A 25,941-nucleotide genomic window follows, 5' to 3' on the forward strand; every position below is an offset into this window, starting at 1 on the left:
GCTGAGATTTTAAAAATTATTAATTAAAATTATTACAATTTAAAGTTTTTAAAAACATTTATTGAAATGATTATATTTCTAAATTTTCAAATTCTACTTATATATTAAACTACATTAACTTTTGAAAGATGTTGAATTTGCTTTGCCTTTCTGTGATAAACCCGCTTAATTATGATATATTATCTATCTTAATATTGTTCTTTTTGATCACTAAGGATTTTGTTGACTCTTTTTTCCATGTTTTTAATGAATATTTATCTGTAGTTTTCTTGTCTGATAATGGTTTTGGCTCATGTAGCCCAATTGCCGATTGATCAATGAGTGGATAAAGAAAATGTGGTGTATATGTATATATATATCCATACATACATACACACAGATACACACATACATAGATACACATTATGGAATACTTCTCAGCCATAAAAAGGAACAAAATAATGGTATTTGCAGCAATCTGGATCAAATTTGAGACCACTACTCTAAGTGAAGTAACTCGGGAATGGAAAACCAAAACATGGTATGTTCTCACTTGTAAGTGGGAGCTAAGCTATGAGGATGCAAAAGCATAAGAATGATACAATAGACTTTGAGGATCAGGAGAATTGATGAGAGGGAAGTGAGGAATAAAATACATCACACTGAGTACATTGTACACTGCTCAGGTGATGGATGCACCAAAATTTCAAAAATCACCACAAAAGAACTTATTCATGTCACCAAATACCACCTGATTCCCCAAAACCTATTGAAATTGAAAAAGACCTAAAAAAAAAAAATTAGATAAAGCAAGATAAGTCAAGATTACACTAATTACAAGAAAAAAAGCCTACATGTGCTAATATACTAAAACAAAAAAGTGTCAATAATTGGATTATGAGTGATTTTCCTCTATTAGCTGAACTTTCTATGATATTATGTAACTTTGATACATTTAATATATTTGTAGTTTTAGTGGTGACAGGGTTTTTCCATGTTGGCCTGGCTCGTCCTAAACTTCTGACCTCAAGTGATTTGCCCACTTCAGCCTCCCTAAGTGCTGATATTAAAAATATATTCTTAAACAAAAAAATGAAAAAATAAAAATTACCCTGTGAAAGACACTCTTATAGGAATCAAAAGAGTATTTCAAAACATGTATCTGATAAAGAATTACTGTCCACAAATTTAAAGAACTTTAAAAATAAACTCAACAATAAGAAAACAACCTAACTTAAACATTGGTAAAATTTCTGAACAAGTATCACCAAAGAGGCTATATGGATAGTAAATAAGCATATGAAAAGATGCTCTGCCTCATATGCCATTAGGGAATTAGGATGGGTCTAGTGTGGCTTTACTTTGGGAATTCTTTAGTCCTACCACTAAGGTAAAATCTTTTTGAGGTTACTACTGAGTGCCTCTGGTTGAGCATTGAGATATCTCTACTCTTGGTGTTTGGAATTTAAATAGCTTTTAGTGTTCTGTCAGCTCTTGGATATGTTCAGCTCTGAAATTCAGGTAACTTCTAGTGGTATATAAGCTCTCAAGTTTAACAGTCTTTTTGGATTTTTCCTTCTTTTGTGTGAAGGCCCATGTAAGTAAAATACAAATATTATCAGTAAAATTTATAAGCTCATTCTACCATCAATCTGTCATTTGTCAATTTAATTTGCAACACTCAAGTACAAAATGTACGAGGTTATATTAAGTTTTTCCTCCTATACAACATCTACATCTATGAGTTATTTGAGTTCCTTGTAGATTTTGGATATCAGTCCCCAGTATAGTTTGAACATATTTTCTCCCATTCTGCAGTTTGTCTGTTTATTCTGTTGATTGTTTCCTTTGCTGTGCAGAAGGTTTTCTTTTAATTAAGCCCCACTTGTCTACTTTTGTTTTGTTGCATGTGCTTTTGAGGTCTTAATAATGAATCCTTTGCCTAGGCCAATGTCCAGAAGAGTTTTCCCAAGTTTTTTTTTCTAGTAGTTTAATAGTTTGAGGTCATACACTTAAGTCTTTACTTCATCTTGAGTTTATTTTTGTGTATAGTGAGAAATAGGGTTCCAGTTTCATGTTTCTGCATGTGACAATCAAAATTTCCTAGCATCATTTATTGAAAAGAATGTCCTTTTTCAATGTATGTTTGTATTGAATTTATCAAGTATCAGTTGGGTGTAGACATGTAGCTTTATTTCTGGGTTCTCTATTCTGCTCTATTGATGTATGTGTCTATTTTTTATATCAATATCATGCTGTTTTGGTTTCTGTAGCTTTGTAGTATTATGCGAAGTCAGGCAATGTTATATCTCCATCTTTGTTCTTTCTGCTTAGTATTGCTTTGGTTCTTCTGGCACTTTTTTGATTCCATATGAATTTTATGATTTTTTTTCTAATATTGTGAAAGATGACATTGGTATTTTGATAGAAATTGCATTGAACTTGTAGATTGCCTTGGACAGTATGGTCATTAAATCTGATCTAGATCAATTTAGGGAAGGTTGCCATCTTAACAATAGTGAGTCTTGAATATTTTCATTTATTTTGGTCTTTAATTTCTCTTTGTAATATTTCATAGCTTTTAGTGAACACGTCTTAAAATATCTCTTGTTAAACTTATTCCAGAATATTTCTTGATGCTGTTTTAAATGGGTCTTTCTTAATATATAATTGATCTTTGTTAGTAAATAGAAATACAATAGATTCAAAAATCTGGGGGCTGGCCATCGTGGTTCACACCTGTAATCCCAGCCCTTTGGGAGACCAAGGTAGGTGGATCACTTGAGGTCAGGATTTTGAGACCAGCCTAGCCATCATGGTGAAACCCTGGCTCTAGTAAAACTACAAAAATTAGCTGGACATGATAGCGGATGCCTGTAATCATGGCTACTCAAGAGCCTGAGGCAGGAGAATCACCTGAACTCAAGAGGCAGAGGTTGTAGTGAGCTAATGTGCCAGTGCACTCCAGCCTGGGCAACAAGATTGAGACTCCATCTTTAAAAAAATTGATTTTACATTCTACAACCTTATTAAATTCACTTATTAGTTTCAGTAGCATTCTATGGCTTTCTTATGGTTTTTCTATATAAATTTTGTTTTCTGCAAATAGAGTTGTCTTCCTTTCCAGCCTGCATGCCTTTTATTTATTTTTCTCACCTTAATGCACTTGCTGGTACTTTTGATGTCTAGCATGATAGTAAATATAAATAATGATAGAAGATTCTTGCTTTATTCATCATTTTAGGTGGAAAGTATTATTCCTCTTGTTCTTAAGAATAATGTACATATTTTCCTTAAATGCACTTAATCAAATTGAAGAAGTTCCTTTTTCCTAGTTTACTGTGAAATTTTATTATGAAATCGTATTAAATTTTGTCAAATGCTTTTTCTTCATCTATCAAAATGATTGGCTTTATTTTCAGTTAATAGGATGTCTTACATTGATTGATTTTTTAAAATGTTCTATAAACATTGCATTCCTGGCATAAATTCCACTTGGTGATATTATATAATTCTTTCAAAAAAATTTTTTTAAATATATATTTTCTAGAGATGAGGTCTTTCTCTGTCGTCCATGCTTGATTTCAGTGGCATGTTCAGAGCTCACTGAAGCCTCAAACTCCTGGGCTAAAGCAATCCTCCCACCTAAGCCTGCTGAGTAGCTGGGACTACAGGCATACACCATCATGCATAGCTAATCTTTCAAAAATCTTATTTGTAGAAATGGGGTCTCACTATGTTGGACAGGCTCGTTTCGAACTCCTGGCTTCAAGCAATCATCCTGCTTTGGTTTCTCAAAGTGTTGGGATTCCAGGACTGAGCCACCACACTTGGCTTTTTTTTTTTTTTTTTTTGACAGACAGGTTCTCACTCTGTCATCCAGGTGGGATGCAGAGATGTGATCATAGCTCCCTCTAACCTTAAACTTCTGCACTTAACCAATCTTCTTGCCTCAGTCTCCTTACTATCTGGAACCACAGGTATGTGCCACGGAACCCAGCTAATTTTATTATTTTTTAGTTTGTAGAGATGGGGTCTTGCTATGTTGCACAGGCTGGTCTGGAAACCCTGGCCTTCAGTGATCCTCCCACCTTGCCCTTACAAAGCACTATAATTCTTTTTATATATTGTGTTCAATTTGCCAACATTTTGATTGGTATTTTTTGAATCTATGTTCATGAGAGATATATTACTCTGAGGTTTTCTTGTTTTGTTATATCTTTTGTCATGTTTTGGTATTAAAGGAATTTCTATAGCATGAATCAGAAAATTTTTCTTCTTCTCAATTTTATGCAGGAATTTTATAAAAATTGGTGTTATTTTTTCCTTTAAATGTATCATAGATTTTATAAGTGATGGTATCTTGACCTAGAGTTTTCTTTGAGGAATTTAAATTAGAATTCCGTTTCATTAATTTTGTATAGTGCTGTTAAATTTCCTGCTTCTTTTTATGTAATTTGTGTCTTCCTGGGAATTTGTCCATTTCATTTAGATTATCAAATTTATTGGCTTATTTTTTAAAATAATATTTGTTGTCTTTTTAATGTCTAAATTTTTTATGGTAATATTTCTTCTTTCCTTATTAAAAAAAAGTTTTCTTTCTTTATATCTTGATCACTCTGACTAGAAGGTTTATTAATTTCATTGAATTTTTCAAACCAGCTTTGGGTTTCACTGATTTTTTAATTGTTAATCTGTTTCGATTTTATTGATTTCTTTTTATTATTGTTTTCCTTTTTTCTGGTTTTGAAATTAATTTGCTCTTCTTTTTCTAGCATGTTAAGATCAAAGCTTACATAATTTAAGATCTTTTTTCTTTGCTAATATAGGTAGTAAAAGCTCTAAATTTTTCTCAAGGTGCTGCTTTAGCTGCATCTCACACTTATGATATGTTATGTTTTTATTAGTTTATTAAAATAGTAACTACTCATTTCTTTTATATTAATGTTTAGTAGTTTGTAATTTAATTTTCAAACATTTGGAGGGTTTTCTGGATGTTGTTAATTTCTAACTCAATTATGGTCAGAAACCATATTGTTTATGATTTTAATACTTTTAAATGCTTTGATGCTTTTTTGTATTTTTTAAATTATACTTTAAGTTCTGGGGTACATGATGCTTATTTTATAATTCAAAATATTTTATCTCTTAGTAATTGTTTCTTTAATAATTCAGAAGAATATGTATTTTGCTCTTTTTTAGTGGTGTGTTCTATAAATGCCAATTAGGTCAAGTTGGTTGATAGTCTTTTATTTAAATCTTTTTCATTGTTACTGATTTTTTCTTATATTAGTTATTGAGAGAGGCGTGTTAAAAAGTCCAACTATAATTGTGAATTCATCTATTTCTCTTTGTGTTTCTATCCTTTTTGTATCATGTATTTTAAGCTGTGTAATTAGGCATATAATTTGGGATTTTTATGCCTTTTTAATAATTTGAACCATTTATTATTATGAATTGGCCACTTTTAATTTTGGTAATGTTCTGTGTTCTTAAATCAACTTTACTGTATATTAATGTGTCTTTCCATCTGTGTCTTAATTTTAGCATGGTATATAATTTTGTATGTTTTACCTTTTAACCTACTTGTATATATTTAAAGGAGGTTTCCTTACAAAGCATATACTTAGATCTTGATTTTTTATCTGCTCTGACAATCACTGCATTTTAAGTGGGGTGTTTACATTATTTACATTTAGTGTGGTATTGGTATGGCTGAGTATAAACCTACCATCTTGCTTTTTGCTTTCTATTTATCTTACTAGTTCTTAGTCCTCCCCCTGACAATGTTCTGACTTATTTTATGCCAAAAAATTTTAAGATTTCATTTTGTCTCCTTTGTTGGCTAATTGGCTATAATATTCTTAGTGATTGCCTTTTGGTTTATATTAATAGTATACAGCTGTTCCTTATCAAAGTTTACCTTCAATTAATATTATACTACTATATTAATACTATAATAGTAAAGTTTCTATTTCCTCTCCTATTAGCCTTTGTGCTATTGTTAACATCATTTTACTTCTACATGTTATAAACCACAAATGTACTATTATTATTTTTGTTTCAAACAGTAAATTATCTTTTAAAGATAACTTGTATTTCATATTTACCTATATATTTATCATTTTTAATGTTCTTTTTTTTGGTGTATTCAGATATTATTTGATATCATTTCCCTTTTGCCTAAAGATTCCCCTTAACATTTGTTTTAGTGCAGTTTTATTCATGATGAATTATTTCAGCTTTATGTGTCTGAAAAGTGTCTTTATTTCACTTTCGTTTTTTAAAGATTTAATTTTGGTCATTATTTTAAAACATATTTTCTCTCTCCTTTCCCTCCCCTTTCTCTTCTTTATTACTGAAATTACAACTAATTAGCCCATTTTATATTGATCCACAGTTCATTGGTGTGCTGTTCTTCCCTTACTTCTCAGTTATTTTTCTCTCTGTGTTATGTTTTGGATAGTTTCTATGTACATATTTTTAAGTTCACTAATATTCAATGTATTTTATAAAAAATCTCTAGATATTCTACTTGAGATAGGTAGATAGGTGGATAGATAGATCTGTGTATCTACTTAACATAATCAGTCTTCTCTCTACCTTTTTCAACATATGCAATGTAGTATAATAAATGTTTTACTATCTCTATTATTTCTATGCTGTTTTATTTCTGCACCTCTTTCTATTGATATTTCTCCTTGTTACCAGTTATATTTTTTGCTTCTCTGCATTGAATTTCATACCTCTTATATTTATTTTTTGGGGTGCTAAAGGTTTTTGTATTTCTAGAATTATTCTTCATCTTCGTTTAGTATGTAGTGAAGTTATATGGAAACAGTTTGATCCTTTTTGTAACCTGGTTTTAAGCATTGGTAAGCAGAACTAGAGAAGTGTTTATCTTAAAGAGGAATTTTTCCTCATACTGAGGTAATACTCTCTGAATACTTTGCATGATGTCATGTGAATGCTGAGGCTTTGCACTTTTGCTGGTGGGAACATGAAAAATTCTTGTCTCAATATAAACTTTCTTTGTTTTTGGTTTGTTTTCTTGATTTATTCTTCAAGAAGGATTCTTTTTCTTCTTGGTTTGTTCTTTCCTCAGTCTGAGGTAGTTTCTTCAAACTTATTCCTTCATTAGCACTTAAAGATGTAAGGAGGACCCTCCTGCAAATCTCTAGAGCTCTTTTTATGTATCACATTTTCTTCTTTGCTACTCAACCCTACGAACTCTAGTTGTTCCTGGCCTCCCTAGCTTGTTAGTTCTGTCTCCTCACTCAGTAGGCCTGCTAGATTTTATCTGGGTTTCTCCTCCTTGTGCTGGAGTCTGGAATTTCATGCTAGGCAGTAAACTGGGGCTATCATAAGCCTTTTCTTATATATTTTCTCTCCTTTGGGAATCATTGTCATTCCCTACCTGACATGCAGTGTCTTAAAACTTGTTACATAAATTTTGTACAGATTTGTAATTGTTTTAGGTGGTGAATATATCGGCCCACACTTTTTCATTATGGCCATAAGTGGAGACTCTCATCTGCTTTATTTATTTATGCAAGCAAACAAACGAGTAAATATACATACATATACATATATATGTAATATCCTTTAGTATAAAACATGTAAGTAAATTTTGTTATATGGTGCTTTCTCATTCTCATTTTTTACCTCTATTCCTTCTCCTTTTTTTCTTTCTCTTTTTTATATGTTTTATAACTTGCTTTGTGTAGTGTAGATGACTTGTTACTATTTATTTTCTAGTTTTCTTGTTTTTTATTTTATTTATCATGGTTTTATGTAGATATTTTATATTTTCATATAGTCAAATATATCAATCTATTCCTTTATGAACTCTGAGTTTTAAATTATACTTAGAAGATTTTTGATATGTCAAGATTATCAACCTATTTACATATGTCTTTTTAAATTCATCTTATTATTTAATTATATTAAATTATTGACTCATTTTGAATTTATTTTAGTGAAAAGAGTGTTCAATCAATTAAAAAATCTTATATGAAATGAGGTGTATCTGGATTCTTAATTCTTGTTTAACTTCATGGAACAAAGCTGCTGTCTTTCAAATTTTTGTCATTTTTTTTCAAATTTTTCAAATTGCTGGAATATTAAGCAATCTGAGCTATAAAATTTAATTTGCCTCTACTAAGACTAAGATATTTTAACTTTTTATTTATAAAAATAAGGGAAACTAAAAAGCAAAACATCTCTTGATAAATTAGTTTCTCCTTTGCTCATTAATATTGGTGCTAATTTAAATGTTAGAATCCTTGACTTTTATTATATTAGACTCGGGAGACCTGGTGTTGATTGCTATTGCCAACATGAAAGTGGTGCAGCTGTCCTACAGCTCCAATTTTTGATCAATGAGGTAAGGATTATTTTTTGACTACTTAAATCAGACACTCCCCCACTAAATAGTAAATCCGTTGATGTAATCATTTAAATACCATGATTCTAAATGCTTAAATATATATGTATGTAATATTACTTCTGATTACATTTTCACAAAAGACTGTACTCCTGTATTGGCCAATTTATTAAATTTTAAAGAAAAAAGATTGTATATACCAGATTCTGTTATTGTTACTATATAGCATAATTTAGTTTCATTATTTAAATTTTTAAAATAATTCTAAGGTTCTTTGATTGCTTCACTGTCCATTAAATTTTTCTTCTTTTCACTCACTTCCCAACAACTTAAATTTTGTAATCAAGGCCTAACTTCACGTTTTATCTTTATCTTCTCTGAAATGATCTTTTTTGTTTATATACCTATGGGCCCTTTTATTTGTATATATCTCCAAATGCTTTGGTTGGAATATATATGCATTTGTATTTATTTTTGTATCCATAGCTATTATGGAAATTAGCTCTCTACACTATCTGCATTTTTATAAAATTATAGTGATGAGGAACTCTCTAAAAACAAAATAAATATTTATGAAGCTTAGAAAAGTTGCAGATATTCCATTAGTAGAAGGCTACTTCAGGCTTTCTTGAATCAGATTTTTATAGTGAAACTTAGAGTCTTCTAGAGCTTCTTTTATGTTAAGTGAGCCAATCAATGTAAAAATACTATAAAAGTTTGTGCCATGCCAAATGCAGGCACTTAGAAAATTGAACTGCCTTGGAAAAAAAGTTTGGTTATTTTCTCATGGCATGACAATGATCTTTCATTCAGGGCCTGAGTATATTTGTATATATCTATACCTGTATATCTTCCTAAAAACTTACAATAGTAAATGTGGGTAAAATGTCTCATAGAGCTTAACATCAGAGATACCTGAGGCAAGAAAGATATTGGCAAATATTCACTTTTCCCTTCTCTTGGCTCAAAATCTTTCTCAGAAGACTGTGAGATCCTCCTTATTGACAAACCTAGCGTATTTCACCATGTAGGCACACTTGCTATGGGGTACTGAAATGAGAAAGGAAGGTAAAGAAAACATTTGAAAAATATTTCATTGTAATAACAGCCTTTTTGAGATCTCAGTGCTACTCTGTTGTTCCTTGTTGAGGGATCTCAGCTTTTGCCTTCTGCGTGGATATATACTGGCAGGCATAATTTGTTTCCATGTGATTTGTACTGAGTCTGATCCTTTGAGATTTGTCTTCCAGGTCCTATGCTTGCCCCTGTAATACATAACTAAGAATAAATAAAGACAAGCCTTCAACTTCCTTGCATTGTTCACATCATTTATCTTGAACTACTCACCCTATGTACCTCACAAAAGCATCTGTACCTTTTCCCAAACTTCCCAGTTTCTGGCCTGATTGGTGTTCTTATTCATAGTTTTAAATATTTTCACAGATCTTTATAGTGCTTTTGGTAGTTTCACTTTGCTTTCATAAATGAACTTAGACACTCTGCTGATGTGCTTACTTTCATGTGTCTGTCCCTGTTTGTGCTATTATGGTTAGTAGTACTGTTCACTTCCCTCCAACGATGTCACATCTCAGTTTTATCACAGAATTAAGAATACTGGCCAGGTGCAGTGGCTCACACCTGTAATCCCAGCACTTTGGGAGGCTGAGGCAGGTGGATCATGAGGTCAAGAGATAGAGACCATCCTGGCCAAAATAGTGAAAGTCCGTCTCTACTAAAAATACAAAAATTAGCTGGGCATTGTGGTGCGCGCCTGTCATCCCAGCTACTCAGGAGGCTGAGGTAGGAGAATTACTTGAACCTAGGAGGCAGAGTTTGCAGTGAGCTGAGATTGCGCCACTGTATTCCAGCCTGGTGACAGAGCAAGACACCATCTCAAAAACAAAAACAAAAACAAAAAAACATAGAGTTTGATACTAGAATTATTTAGGTATTACACCAAGATATTAGTGACTATATGCTACTTTAATTCCATTGCCTAATTCCATTGCCTTTGGCATGTTATATCTTCTGTATAGCATGTAACTATCTCTTGTAGAGAATGTTTTATTGTTGTTACATATCATGTTCTATCCTCACCCTATCTCAAGTGAACTTCCACCTCTCTGAGAAATGAGACCAGTATACTGTATCTCAAAAAAAATCAATTGTAGCTCATCAAATGCTTCCAAGGAACCCTAATAAATTTCTAGTTTCTTTATAGGAAGCATAAAAATGAAGCAAGCAAACAAACACAAAAATTCTCAAGGCATATATAGAATACCTTCTATTTCATGGCAGGAAATTATCTGAGTTAATGTTAAGATGTATATATCAAGGGGATAGATCCAAGGTGGCTGAATAGGAACAGCTCTGGAGTGAAGACCCCAGTGAGAGAAACAAACACAGACGGTGAGTTATCACCACATTTCCAAATGAGGTACCATGTGCATCTCAATGGCACTATTTGCACAGTGGGTGTAATCCAAGAGGGGTGAGCAGAAGCAGGGTAAGGCGCTGCCTACCCAGGAAGTGCAATCCACAGAGGAACCCCCTCCATACCCAACAGAGACCATCAGGGGCTTGTCCATTCATTCCAGCACTCTGGTTTAGATACTGTGCTTCTCCCACAGTTTTTTGCTGCCCACAGACCAGGAGATTCCTGGGCCGAAAAGTGCTACAAGTTTTGAGCACAGCTGATTCAGCTGGTGCTGCGGGTTTCCACATAAAAACTCACAGAAATCTGGGCGGCCGTTTCAACTGGTACCTGGAATGGCCTGGGAGACAGAACTGCCCATTCAGCTGATCAGGAGGGAGCTGAAAGTGAGGAGCCAGGTGATCTGGCTCAGCAGGTCCCACCCTCACAAAGACCATCAATCTGAAACACTCTGGATTCAGAGTTTCACAGCAAGTGCAGCCGGACCCAGGACAGTCCAGCTCTGTGGGGGGAAGGCTATCTGCCATTACCAAGGGAGTCCACCACTGCTGAGGCAGTCCACAATTACTGAGGCAGTCTATCATTACTGAGGCAATCTGCCATTAATTAGGCAGTCTGCCATTACCGAGGCAATCCGCTATTACTGAGGCAGTCCAACATTACTGAGGCAGACAGCCTTTACCGAGGCAGATCTAACTGTACCTCTATAAACAAAGCTACAAGGAAGTTTACACAGCAGCTGGGCAGAGCCTGCGACAGCTCAGCAACACCTCAGCTGGCAGACTGTGACCAGACTACCTCCTTGCTGGGCAGGACATCTCTGAAAAAAGGCAGCAGCATGTCAGGAGCTTATAAATAAAGCGCCACCTTCCCAGCACAGAGCACCTGGGAAAAGAGGCTGTTATGAGTTCAGTTGCAGCAGACTTAAATGTGCCTGCCCAGCAGCTCTGAACAGAACAACAGAACTACCAGCACAGTATTTGAGCTCTGATAAGGGAGAGACTATCTCCTCAAGCAGCTCCCTGACACCCATAGATCCAAAGAGGCACCTCATAAAGGAGAGATCTGGCTGACATCTGGTGGGTACCATTTTGGGACAAAGATAACAGAAGAAACTGGCAGCAACCCTTACTGTTCTGCAGCCCCTGCAGGTGATTCCCAGGCAAGCGGGGTCTGGAGTGGACCTCCAGCAGTCCTTCAGCAGAGGGGCCTGTTAGAAGAAAAACTAAAAAACAGAAAGAAATAGCTTCAATATCAACAAAAAGCACTCCCACTCAGAGACCCCATCAGAAAGTGGCCAACTATAAAGACCATAGGTAGATAAATCCACGAAGTTGGGAATAAACTAGTGCAAAATGGATGAAAACACCAAATACCAGAATGCCTCTCCTCCTCCAAGGGATCACAACTCCTCACCAGCAAGTGAACAAAGCTGGATGGAGAATGAGTTTGATGAATTGACAGAAGCAGGCTTCAGAAGGTGGGTAATAACAAACTTCTCTGAGCTAAAAGAACATGTTCTAACCCAACGCAAACAAATTAAGAACGTTGTAAAAAGGTTAGACAAAATGCTAACTAGAATAACCAACTTAAAGAAGAACATAAACGACTTAATGGAGCTGAAAAACACAGCACGAGAACTTCACAAAGCATACACAAGCTTCAATAGCTGAGTGGACCAAAGGATATCAGAGATTGAAGATCAACTCAATGAAATAAAATGAGAAGGCAAGATAAGAGAAAAAAGAGTGAAAAGAAATGAATAAAGCCTCCAAGAAATATGAGATTATGTGAAAAAACCTAATCTACATTTGATAGGTGTACCTGAATGTGATGGAGAGAATGAATCCAAGCTGGAAAACACTCTTTAAGATATTATCCAGGAGAGCTTCCCCAACCTAGCAAGGCAGGCCAACACTCAAGTCCAGGAAATACAGAGAACACCACAAAGATATTCCTCAAGAAGAGTAACCCCAAGGCACATAATCATCAGATTCACCAGGTTGAAATGAAGGAAAAAATACTAAGGGCAGCCAGAGAGAAAGATCGGGTTACCCACAAAGGGAAGCTTATGAGACTCACAGCAGATCTCTCAGCAGAAACCCTACAAGACAGAAGAGAATGGGGGCCAATATTCCACATCCTTAAAGAAAAGAATTTTCAACCCAGAATTTCATATCCAGCCAAACTAAGCTTCATAAGCAAAGGAGAAATAAAACCTTTATGGATATGCAATTGATGAGAGATTTCATCACTACCAGGCCTGCCTTACAAGAGCTCCTGAAAGAAGCACTAAACATGGAAAGGAACAACCAATACCAGCCGCTCCAAAAACATACCAAATTGTAAAAAGCATCAACAAAATGAACAAACTGCATCAACTAAGAGACAAAAGAACCAGCTGGCATCAAAATGGCAGGATCAAATTCACACATAACAATATTAACCTTTAATGTGAATGGGCTAAATACCCCAATCAAAGGACACAGACTGGCAAATTGGATAAAAAGTCAAGACCCATCTTGACTTTATATGGTGTGCTGTATTCAGGAAACTCATCTCATGTGCAAGGACACACATAGGCTCAAAATAAAGGGATGGAGGAAATTATACCAAGCAAATGGAGAGCAAAAAAAGCAGGAGTTACAATCCTAGTCTCTGATGAAATAGACTAAACCAACAAAGATCAAAAGAGACAAAGAAGGGCATTACATAATGGTAAAAGGATCAATGCAACAAGAAGAACTAATGATCCTAAATATATACGTACCCAATACAGGAGCACCCAGATACATAAAGCAAGTTCTTGACAACTTGCGAAGAGACTTAGACTCCCACACAATAATAGTGGGAGACTTTAACACTCTGCTGCCAATATTAGACAGATCAACGAGACAGAAAATTAACAAGGATATCCAGGACTTGAAGTCAGATCTGTACCAAGTGGACCTAATAGACATCTACAGAACTCTTTACCCCAAATCCACAGAATAAACATTCTTCTCAGCACCACATCGCACCTACTCTAAAATTGACCACATAACTGGAAGTAAATCACTCCTTAGCAAATACAAAAGAATGGAAATTATAACAGTCTCTCATACCACAGTGCAATCAAATTAGAACTCAGGATTAAGAAGCTCACTCAAAATTACACAACTACATAGAAACTGAACAATCTGCCTCTGAATGACTACTGGGTACATAATGAAATGAAGGCAGAAATAAATAAGTTCTTTGAAACCAATGAGAACAAAGACAAGACATATCAGAATCTCTGGGACACAGCTAAAGCAATGTTTACAGGAAAATTTATAGCACTAAATGCCCATGGGAGAAATCAGGTAAGATCTACAATTGACAACCTAACATCACAATTAAAAGAACTAGAGAAGCAAGATCAAATTCAAAAGCTAGCAGAAGAAAAGAAATAACTGAGATCAGAGCAGAACTGAAGGAGATAGAGACATAAAAAACTCTTCAAATAAAATCAATGAATCCAGGAGATGTTTTTTTGAAAAGATCAACAGAATAGACCACTAGCCAGACTAATAAAGAAGAAAAGAGAAGAATTAAATAAATGCAATAAAAATTTTATAAGGGATATCACCACTGACCACACTGGAGATACATCTATGCAAATAAACTAGAAAATCTAGAAGAAATGGATAAATTCCTGGACACATACACCTCCCAAGACTAAACCAGAAAGAAGTTGAGTCCTGAATGGACCAATCACAAGTTCTGAAATTGAGGCAGTAATTAATAGCCTACCAACCAAAAAAATCCCAGGACCAGACAAATTCACAGCCAAATTCTACCAAAGGTACAAAGAGGAGCTGGTATCATTCCTCCTTGAAACTATTCAAAACAATAGGAAAAGAAGGAGTCCTCCCTAACTCATTTTATGAGGCCAGCATCATCCTGATACTAAAACCTAGCAGAGACACAAGAACAACAATAACAAGGAAAATTTCAGGCCAATATCCCTGATGAACATAGATGCAAAAATCCTCAATAAAATACTGACAAACTGAATCCAGCAGCACATCAAAACCTTATCCACCATGATCAACTCGACTTTATCCCTGGGATGCAAGACTGTCTCACCATATGCAAATCAATAAGCATAATACATCACTTAAACAAAACCAATCATAAAAACCACAAGATTATCTCAATAAAGAAAAAGGCTTCAATGAAATTCAACACCCATTCACGCTAAAAACTCTCAATAAACTAGGTATTAATGTAACGTATCTCAAAATAATAAGAGCTATTTATTACAAACCCACAGCCAATATCATACTGAATGGGCAAAAGCTAGAAGCATTCCCGTTTGAAACAGGCAGAAGACAAGGATGCCATCTCTCCCCACTCCTATTTAACATAGTATTGGAAGTTCTGTCTGGGGTAATCAAGCAAGAGAGCAGAAATAAAGGGTATTCAAATAGGAAGAGAGGAAGTCAAATTGTCTCTGTTTGCAGATGACATGATTGTATATTTGAAAAACCCCATAGTCTCAGCCCAAAATCTCCTTAAGCTGATAAGCAATGTAAGCAAAGTCTCAGGATACAAAATCAACGTGCAAAAATCATAAGCATTTCTATATACCAGTGACAAAGAGCCAAACCGTGAGTGAACTCCCATTCACAATTGTTATAAAGAGAATAAAATACATGGGAATGCAACTTGCAAGGGATGTGAAGGACCTCTTCAAGGAGAACCATGAAACACTGCTCAAGGAAATCAGAGCAGACACAAACAAATGGAAAAACATTTCATGCTCATGGGTAGAAAAAATCAATATTGTGAAAATGGCCATACTGCCCAAAGTAATTTATATATTCAATGCTATCCCCATCAAGCTACCACTGACTCTCTTCACAGAATTAAAAAAAAAAAACTACGTTAAATTTTATATGGAACCAAAAAAACCTGTATAGATAAGACAATTCTAAGCAAAAAACAAAAAACAAAAAACAAAAAAAAAAACAACACTGGAAGCATATATTTCAAACTATAATGCAAGGCAACAGTAATCAAAACTGCATGGTACTGGTACCAAAATAGATATATAGACCAATGGAACAGAACAGAGGCCTCAGAAATTATGCCACACATCTACAACCATCTGATATTTGACAAACCTGACAAAAACAAGCAATGGGGAAAGGATTCTTTATTTTAATAAATGGTGTTGGAAAAACTGACTAACCATATGCAGAAAACTGAAACTGGACCCCTTCCTTATACCTTATACAAAAATTACCTCCAGATGGATTAAAGGCTTAAACATAAGACCTAAAACCATAAAAACCTTAGAAGAAATCCTAGGTAATACCATTCAGAACATAGGCATGGGCAAAGACTTCATGATTAAAACACCAAAAGCAATGGCAATACAAGCCAAAATTGACAAATGAGATTAATTAATGATATTCTGCACAGTGAAAGAAACTATTATCAAAGTGAAGAGACACTCTATAGAATGAGAATAAATTTTTTCAATCTATCTACCTGAAAAGGGCTAATATCCAGAATCTACAAGGAATGTAAACATATTTACAAGAAAAAAACAACCTCATCAAAATGTGGACCAAGAACAGACACTTCTAAAAAGAAGACATTTATGCAGCCAACAAACATAGAAAAAAGTCATCATCACTGGTCATTAGAGAAATGCAAATCAAAACCACAATGAGACACCATCTCATGCCAGTTAGAATGGCGGTCATTAAAAAGTCAGGAAACACCAGATGCTGGAAAGAATGTGGAAAAATAGAAACACTTTTACACTGGTAATGGGAGTGTAAGTTAGTTCAACCATTGTGGAAGACTGTGACAATTCCTCAAGGATCTAGAACCAGAAATACCATTTGACCCAGAAATTCCATTACTGGGTATATACCCAAAAGACTATAAATCATTCTAATATAAAGACACATGTGCATGTATGTTTATTGCAGCACTGTTCACAATAACAAAGACTTGGAACCACCCAAATGCCCATCAATGATAGACTGAACAAAGCAGCTGTGGCACATATACACCATGGAATACTATGCAGCCATAAAGATGGATGAGTTCATGTCCTTTGTAGAGACATGGATGAATCTGGAAACTATCATTCTCAGCAAGCTAACAGAAGAACAGAAAACCAAACACCACATGTTCTCACTCATAAGTGGGTGTCAAACAATGAGAACACATGGATACAAGGAGGGGAACATCATATACTGGGACTTGTCAGGGGTGGGGGCCTAGGGAAAGGATATCATTAGGAGAAATACCTAATGTAGAAAACGGGCTGATGGGTGTAGCAAACCACCATGGCACATGTATACCTATGTAACAAACCTGCAAGTTCTGCGTATGTATTCCAAAAGTTAAAGTATATTTTAAAAAAGAATCTTAATTTGATTTTATAGTTATATGAAATTGTAGTTGGAGAAATGCTTTTATTATGGATATTATTCTTTATAAATAATAAACTTCTTGGACTATAAGAAGGAAATTATATTAACTATACTTTTTAGGAAGAATATATACTTTTTAAATGTACAGAAAATTCTTGCAAAGGAGAATTTTTATGTGACCTGTATTCAATTTTATAAGATTGCATTTTGTATTTGCTTCTCATTAAGGTTATTTAGTATATGTGTGAATAGTAGAAACAAAAAAAAATCTAAACTATTTTTTTCGCATAGAAAAACCTTTAATGGTCATAATGATGCTATAATAGTTAATTCTCTCTATTGGTAAATGAATATTCCTAAGCTGGTCTTCCTCATTATTGAAATATAGTGGGTCAGTTTTCTCTTCTGTGCTCAGCATTCTTACCCTTTCTGATTGAGATTTATGCACTTATTCTTCCTTATATTTCTGGGTTATATAGAGACAACTAACTTTTCAGATAGTAAAAAATTGAGTAAAGTAGCATGTTTCTGCTTCACAAAAACCCTAAATTAAGTAAATCACATACTACTTTATCTTCTTTTTGTTCTAGGGTGCCTTGGTCAGTGCAAGTTCAGATGATACACTTCATTTGTGGAATCTTAGACAAAAAAAGCCAGCTATTCTCCATTCTCTTAAATTTAACCGAGAAAGGTAAGAACCTATGAGTTAAATAATTTCTTAATGTACAACAAAACTTTTTTTAACAAGTTTTGGTTAATTTTATCAGCTTTTTTTCTCATAATTTCAACAGTTAGAAATAATGTAATGTTTATGCTTACTTTTATAGTGGTTTCTTTTTTATAGGAAATGCATAATTAATATAGATCCAGTCACCTACTAATGCAATGTTTATTAGCTTAAGGAGTTTATGGGCTGAGATTATGGTGTTTTCTATGTATAGAGAGATCGTTGATTTTCTTTCTTCCTTTAATATTTACAGGCCTTTTATTTCTTTCTCTTGCATGATTGCTCTGGCTAGGACTTTCAGTATTATGTTGGCTAGGAATGATGAGAGATGGCATTCTTGTTTTGGTTCTCAAGGGGAATGCTTTCAGCTTTTGTCCATTCAGTATGATGTTGGCTGTGGGTTTGTCATAGATGGCTCATTATTTTGAAGTATGTTCCTTCAATGACTAGTTTGTTGAGGGCTTTTAACATGCAGGACATTGAATTGTACCAGAAGCCTTTTCTGCACCTATTGAAATAGTCATGTGGTTTTTGTTTTGAGTTCTGTTTATGTAGTAGATCATACTTATTTATTTGTGATTATTGAACCAACCTTGCTTCCCTGGGATAAAGCCTACATGAATGTGGTGGATTATCTTTATCATGTGCTGCAGGATTCAGTTTGCTGGTTTTTTTTTTTTTTGAGAATTTTTAAATCTGTGTTCATCAAGGATATTGGCCTGAATATTTTTTTGTTGTTTTTCTGCCAGGTTTTGGTATCAGGATGAAGCTGGCTTCATAGAATGAGTTGGAGAGGAGTTCCTCCTTCTCAATTTTTTGGAGTAATTTCTGTCAGAATGGTACAAGCTCTTCTTTATGCATCTAGTGGAATTTGGCTGTGAATCTTTCTTGTCCTGGGTCCTTTATGGTTGGTAGGCTTTTTATTACTGATTCAATTTTGGAACTCTTTATTGGTCTGTCTAGGGATTCAGTTTCTCCCTGGCTCGATTTTGGGAGTTTGCATGTTTTCAGGAATGTATTCGTTTCTTTTAGGTTTTCTAGTGTATGTGCAGAGGTGTTCTCTGAGGGTTTTATATATTTCTGTGGGATTGGTGCTAATGCCTTTTTTGGCATTTCTGATTATTTGGGTCTTCTCTTTTTTTCTCTTTATTAGCATAACTAGTGGCCTATCATATTTCTTCTGTCAAAAAAACAACTCTTGTATTCATTGATCTTTTTTATGTTTTTTTGCCTCTTAGTTTCCATCATTTCAGATTTGATATTAGTTATTTTTTGTCTTTTGCTAGCTTTGGGTTTGCTTTGATTTTGTTTCTCTAGTTCCTCTAGGTGTAATGTTAGGTTGCTAATTTAAGATATTATGAATTTTTGATGTGAGCATTTAGCAGTATAAACTTTTCTCTTAGCACTACTTTAGCTGTGTCCTAGAGTTGCTGGTATGTTTTTTTGGTTCTCAGTAGTTTCAGAGAATTTCCTCATGTCTGCCATAATTTCATTGTTTACTCAAAGGTCATTCAATAGCAGGTTGTTTAATTTCTATGTAATTGTATGGTTTGGAACAATTTTCTTAGTGTTGATTTTTATTTTTATTGCATTGTGGTCTGAGAATGTGGTTGGTATGATTTCAGTTTAACAATTTTTCTGAGGATTGTTTAACGTCCAGTTGTTTTAGAACTAAAACATTTACGGATCGATTTTTGAGTATGTGCTATGTGCAGATGAGAAGATGGTATATTCTGTTCTTTTTGGGCGGAGCATTTTGTAGATGTCTAATAGTTCCATTTGGTCAAGTGTTAAGTTTAGGTCCTGAAAATCCTTGTTACTTTTCTGGCTGGATGGTCTATCTAAAAACTGTCAGTGGGGTGTTGAAGTTTCTCACTATTATTGTGTGGAAATCTAAGTCTCTTCATAGATCTCTAAGAACTTGCTTTATGAATCTGGGTGTGCCTGTGTTGAGTGCGTATGTATTTAGGATAGTTAGGTATTCTTGTTGAATTGAACCCTTTACTATTATGTAATGACCTTCCTTGTCTTTTTTGATCTTTGTTGGCTTAAAGTCTTTCGTTTTTTTTCCTGAAATTAGAATAGCAACCCCTGATTTTTTGTTTTCCATTTGCTTGGTATATTTTCTTTTATCCCTTTACATTGAGCCTATGGGGTTTCATTGCATGTGAGATTGATCTCTTGAAGACAGCATACCATTCAGTCCTTCATTTAGCTTGCCAATCTGTGCCTTTTAATTGGAACACTTAGCCCATTTACATTCAAGTTTAATATTGATATGTATGGATTTGATCCTTTCATCATGTTTCTAGCTGGCTATTGTGCAGACTTGTTTGTGTGGTTGCTTTATAGGGTCAATAGTTTGCATACCTAAGTGTGTTTTTGTAGTAGCTTATAACAGTCTTTGCTTTCCATATTTAGTACTCCTTTCAGGACCTCTTATAAGGCAGGTCTGGTTGTCATGAATTTCCAGACACGCATTTGCTTGTCTGGAAAAGATCTAATTTCTCCTAGGTTTATGAAGATTAGTTTGTCTGTATATGAAATTCTTGCTTGGAAATTCTTTTCTTTAATAAAGCTTAATATAGGCCCCCAATGTCTTCTGGCTTGTAAAGTTTCTATTTCTTCTGGCTTGTAGAGGTCCTTTGTTAGCCTGATGGGGTTTCCTTTGTAGGTGACTTGCCTCTTCTTTCCAGCTGCCTTTTCACTTTTTCCCTTTTATTTCAGCCTTGGAGAATGTGATGATTATGTGTCTTGGCCGTGGTCTTTTGTATAATATCTCACTTAGGTTCTCTGCATTTCCTGAAGTTGTATTTAGACCTCTCTAGTGAGGTTGGGGAAATTTTCATGGATGATATTCTGAAATATGTTTTCCAAGTTGCTTACTCTCTCCTTATCTCTTTCAGGGACACCAGTGAGTTATAGATTTGGTCTCTTTACATAATCCCTTTTTTTTTTTTTGAGTGTTTTGTTTATTTTTTTCTCTGACCACTATAGTTAAGAGAACCAGTCATCAAACTTGCAGATTCTTTCTTGAACTTGGTCTATGCTTCCGTCAATACTTGTGATTATATTATGAAATTCTTGTGGTGTATTTTCCACTGTATCAGATCAGTTTGAGTCTTTATTTTATTTTATTTTTTAATGTTTTTGGGATGGAATCTCACTCTGTTGCCCAGGCTGGAGTGCAGTGGTGTGATTGTGGCTCACTGCAGCCTCTACCTTTTGGGTTCAAGCAATTCTCCTGCCTCAGCCTCCTGAGTAGCTGGGACTTAGGCTCATGCCACCACACCTGGCCAATTTTTGTATTTTTAGTAGAGACAGGGTTTCACCATGTTTGTCAGGCTTGTCTTGAACTCCTGACCTAGTGAACCACCCACCTTGGCTTCCCAAAGTGTTGGGATTACAGACATGAGCCACAGTGCCTGGCCAAGTCTTTCTTAAAATGTCTATTTTATCTATCAGCTCTTGTATCATTTTATTGTCATCCTTAGATTCTTTGTATTAGGTTTCAACTTTCTCCTGAATCTTTATGGTCTTCATTTTTATCCAGATTCTGAATTCTATTTTTGCCATTTTAGTCTGGTTAAGAATTCTCGCTGGGGAACTAGTGTAGTCATTTGTGGGAAAGAAGACACTCTGTATTTTTGAGTTGCCAGAGTTCTTGTGCTGGGTCTTTCTCATCTGTGTGGGCTGATTTTTTTTTTATCAACTATGGTGTAATTTGAGTACAGTCAGTTGATTTCCTTTCTGGATGTTTTCAGAGGGCTGAGGCTTTGTGCCAGATTTTTATTTGTAGCTAAATTATTGTCCTTGGTTTCACAGGGAGGCATATTAGCAAAATGTTTTTGGTGTTGGAAATATTTTTGGGTTGTGATCCAGTAGATGGCACTTAAGCATAATGGTCAGTAGGCAGGCTTTTGCTCAGCAATGTGCCACCTCTATTTTTCTCAATTTCAGTCTCTTAATGTTCTGAAAGTGTGGGCTCCTCTCCCACTTGAGTGTTGGCTGCATGTCTTGTCTTGGTATTCCCAGGCTGCACACCACAGCCCTGGGACAAGCTCAGGCTTTTTGTTCCTTACCTTGCTTGGAGGCAACAGGGGAAGGAACCTTGCCAAGGTCAGTGGCTGTGGCAGAGGACCTTTCACTTTCTCCTTGGGGCTCCACCCTGGAGAAGTGCAGAGCTGGTGACTGCTAGTGTATTCAGCCAGGTGTGAGGTGGCTGTATTGTGGGCTCAAGCTTGGTGGGCACTGCCTGGTTATGAGTAGAGGGGATAGAGGGCTCATGGGGAGACAGAATAGCCTCTTATTCTCAGAGCAACAGCTGCAGTTTGTTCAAGATGTGATTTAAGCACTCAGGTCTTTGCTTTTTTCTCAGTTTGAGGGTGATATGGGAGGTGGGCGGGGAAGTGCTAGGTGGAGAAGGATGGTGTCTGTGGCAAGGACTCCATCCTCCTGCCTTTACCCATAGACCTATGTGAGAACAGGCACTCCTGCTTTCACTCCCAAATGTTGCGTTTTCCAAAACCACTCTGGCCTGCCATGCCCCGATCTTGTGCCCATATAAACCCGAAAGACCATAGTGGGCATGACACACACAAGTGGCTAGACATCAAAAGGAGTAGAAGAGCACACCGACAGACACTAGCACACACTGGCAGGCCATCAAGGTGTGACGATGCAGAATTCAGTTGGGACTGAACTCCAGGGGAAGGCCACCTTCCCACTCCATCTCCCTTCTGGCTCCCCATCCACCTCACTGAGGGCTACCTCCACCACTCAATAAAACCTTGCACTCATCTTCCAAGCCCACTTGTGATCGATTTTTCTGGTACTCTAAGGCAAGAAGCTGAGATACAGAAAGCCCTCTGTCCTTGCCACATGGCAGAGGGTCTAATTGAGGTGATTAACGCAAGCCTCCTTCAGACTGCAAAACTGAAAGAGCTCACTATAACACATGCCTGCTGTGTCTTCAGGAACTATAAACACTCAACCCTAGACACTGCCATGGGGTTGGAGCCCCAAAACGCTCCCCATGACCTGCCCATCTGCATGCTCCCCCTAGGGGTTTGAGCAGCAGGGCACAGAAGAAGCGAGCCACATCTCTGTCACATGTACTATTTGAAGGGGATAAGGGAACATTAGTCTTGTTTCAAGAGCAAAAATGTTAGTACCACTGCAGTGGCAGTGGCAGAGGGGTTTTCAATTGCTTCTGGGAGCTCTATCTGAGGGAACACAGAACTGTTGCTATTGATGTTCAACTGAGGGGGTGTGGTGGCCACACTGCTGGCCTGAGCTGGGGGCCCTGCTTGGTGAAGAGGAGGGGCCTGAGGGCTCACAAGGAGGACGCTGGGCTTGTCTCTTTATAGTGACTGTGTTGTGCTAGCAGTATGAATAAAGTCCTCAAGGTTTTTGTTTCATCCGTAGTTCAAGGGTAGCAAGGGCATAACTGCTGCCATGGCAATAGCAGAGAGGCTTTTGGTTCCTTCTGGGAGCCCCTCCCCAGGGAAACACAGAGCCACCAGCAGTGAGAATGTTCAGCTGAGGATGGGACATCTGTTCTGCTGTCCCAAGCCGGGGACACTGCTTGGTGAAGAGTTTGAGGTGAGGACTCACAGGGAAGAGAGACTGAGCTCCTCTCTGTACTATGGCTGCAGTGTGGTTTGGGTTCCAGTATAGCAACCAGGCTTTTTGTCCCTTCCCCAGCCTGAGGGCAGTAAGGGTGGTACTATTTCAGCTACAATGGTAGAAGGGCTGTTGATTGTCTCTGGGATTTCCTCCTCAGTGAAATGCAGAGCTGCCACCTGCTGAAGTGCTGAGGCAGGGCAGGGTGATTGTGTGGGAACCCAGGTCAAGAGGTACTGCCCGGTGAAAAGTAGTGGAAGCAGGGATTCATGTGGACAACAGTCTGGCTGATTTTTCATAAAGTGGCTGTGTTGTGCTAGGGGTTTGTATTGGTCCCCAACCACTACACTTCCTCTCAATCCCAAGGGCAACAAGAGCAAGGGCTACAGGGCAGCAAAAATAGTGGCTTGCTTTCTCCCTTGGGGCACTCTGTTTCAGAAAAGCACAGAGCTGCTACTGGCCTGAGACCCTAGGTGGGGGTGGCTGGAGACCCCTGTAGGGCAGCACTGTCCAGAGAAGAGTAGCAGGATTGGGGACCCACGTAGAAAACAGTCTGCTGCTTTTCTGTAAGGTGGCTGCACTCTGCTAGGAGTTCACGGTAGTCCCTAATCACTGTGTACCCTCCTGATCTTGGGGACATCAGGAGGGAAGGTTGTGGGGCAACAAACAAGGTGGCCTGTCTCTCCCTCTGGGTACTCTGTCCCAGGGAAATGGAGAGCTGGTACTGGCCCAAGAGTCCGATGCGGGGTGGCTGAAGTTCTAGGTCAGGAGGCCTTGCCCAGTGAGGATTAGCAGGTGTGAGGGGTCATGTGGAAAAATATCTGTCTACTTTTCCTTCAGTTGGCTGCTTTGTACTGGTTGTCTACAATTGCCCCAGTCACTGCATACATTCCCCAGCCTGAGGGCAAACAGGAGGGAGGGTTATATGTGGCCTGCCTCCCCCTCTGGGAGCTCCATCCCAGAAAAGCACAGAACTACTTCTGATCCGAGAATTCTGGTAGGGCGGTGGTGGCCTCACTAGTGTCCCAGGCTGGTGGGCCTTATTCTGTACCTCACAGGATAAGGCCTATTGGACCTTGTTCCTCTCCAGCCCCATGAATTGAGCCCCTTTCCTGGGGACATGTGAGAGAGCCTGGCCTCCTCCATTGCTAGAGCTTCAGTTGCTGGGGTTGGGGTGCCTGTTGATCCAATACTCCTGGGAGTGATGGCTCCGCCCAGACTCCACATAGCTCTTTGCATGTTGGTCTGGAGGCCCTGGTTGGACAGATCGTGAGGATGATCCTGAGTTCAAGGATGCAAAGGTCCATGGCAGAAGCATGGATCCCTGGGGACTCTCATTCACTGTTCCCTGTGGTCGGAGGACGCCCCTGGCTCTGCCATTTCTGGGTGGGCAGTTGTCCTGTCTTACTCTTCTCTGTTCACTGTGGGTGATGCTGTTTCCCTGATAACATAAATCCCCGTGTTTCCACTTGGATGTTCTGGTTGAAGAGCTAGTGTCATTCACCACTGTTTCTTCTCTCCATGAGAGTGGTGCTAATTAGCCACTTGTAGTCAACCATCTTGCCCCAAATCTCTATACTTAGTATTTTTTTTTAATGAGGAAGGGAATTTATATTATAGACACTTGTTAAAACTAGATAGGATTTACTTCTTTAGATTAGTTCTAATTTTGGTTATTTTAGTTTAAAATTTAAAATAAGTAATGTAGCAGAAATTTCAAGGATATTGAAAAATTTTAGATTAGTAAAGAGTTGGTTTTTATACTATTCTCTTTAGCTTACCAGTAAAATATTACCAATTTAGATTACCATATTGATTTTATCTTTATCTCTGCTGGTAAGATTTTTCTTCTAGCTTTGAGTAGATCTGACCGTATACTTTTATGTGGGTGGACAGAGTGTTTTTATTTCCCCCTCACAAATGGGATGTTGAAGGAAATGTTCTGGCCCCTTCTATGGCCTTTTGGGAGGGAGGAATTAGTGATGATGATTTCCAATTATAATTTTATTATCTCAACTGAGATTAATTGGTAGAAACATAAAAAAGCAAGCTGACAGATTTGAGATAAGTTTTGATCACAGGTACTTTGAAAATGTTTTAATGCTTACATTAAAGATAAATGTGATCTTCATCTTTTTAAGAAAGATACATATTGTCATGTGACTTGAGAACATTAACAATCACAATTTATTGTAGGAGGGGAAATTATCAAAGTACGGTGAATGGGAGGTTCATGTCTATATAGAATTTAACAAAGGATCTTTTGGAACAGTCTCCAAACCCTCTGATATTAGCCATTTAATTATGTAAATATTCTAAGTACTCATATGCTTATGCTACATGTGTTTCACTTTGCAGAATTTATGCTATA

At 36.7% G+C, this 25,941-nt stretch overlaps 1 protein-coding gene across 9 annotated transcripts in view; it reads left to right on the plus strand.

The window, feature by feature from the left end:
• STXBP5L (syntaxin binding protein 5L) overlaps positions 1–25,941 on the plus strand; it is a 440,807-nt gene that overhangs the window by 104,410 nt on the left and 310,456 nt on the right. For 8 of the 9 annotated variants that reach the window (XM_064374676.1, XM_064374677.1, XM_064374680.1 and 5 more), the window contains exons 4-5: positions 8,284–8,365; positions 17,809–17,909. In XM_064374676.1, the coding sequence (XP_064230746.1) occupies positions 8,284–8,365; positions 17,809–17,909 (183 nt within the window). The remainder of the gene's footprint in view (positions 1–8,283; positions 8,366–17,808; positions 17,910–25,941) is intronic. The other variant, XM_064374683.1, reaches the window with a different exon arrangement.

This window comes from Aotus nancymaae, unplaced genomic scaffold (assembly GCF_030222135.1).
Source record: "Aotus nancymaae isolate 86718 unplaced genomic scaffold, 86718_ANA_hifiasm-v0.15.2.pri h1tg000011l, whole genome shotgun sequence".
Lineage (NCBI taxonomy): Eukaryota > Metazoa > Chordata > Mammalia > Primates > Aotidae > Aotus > Aotus nancymaae.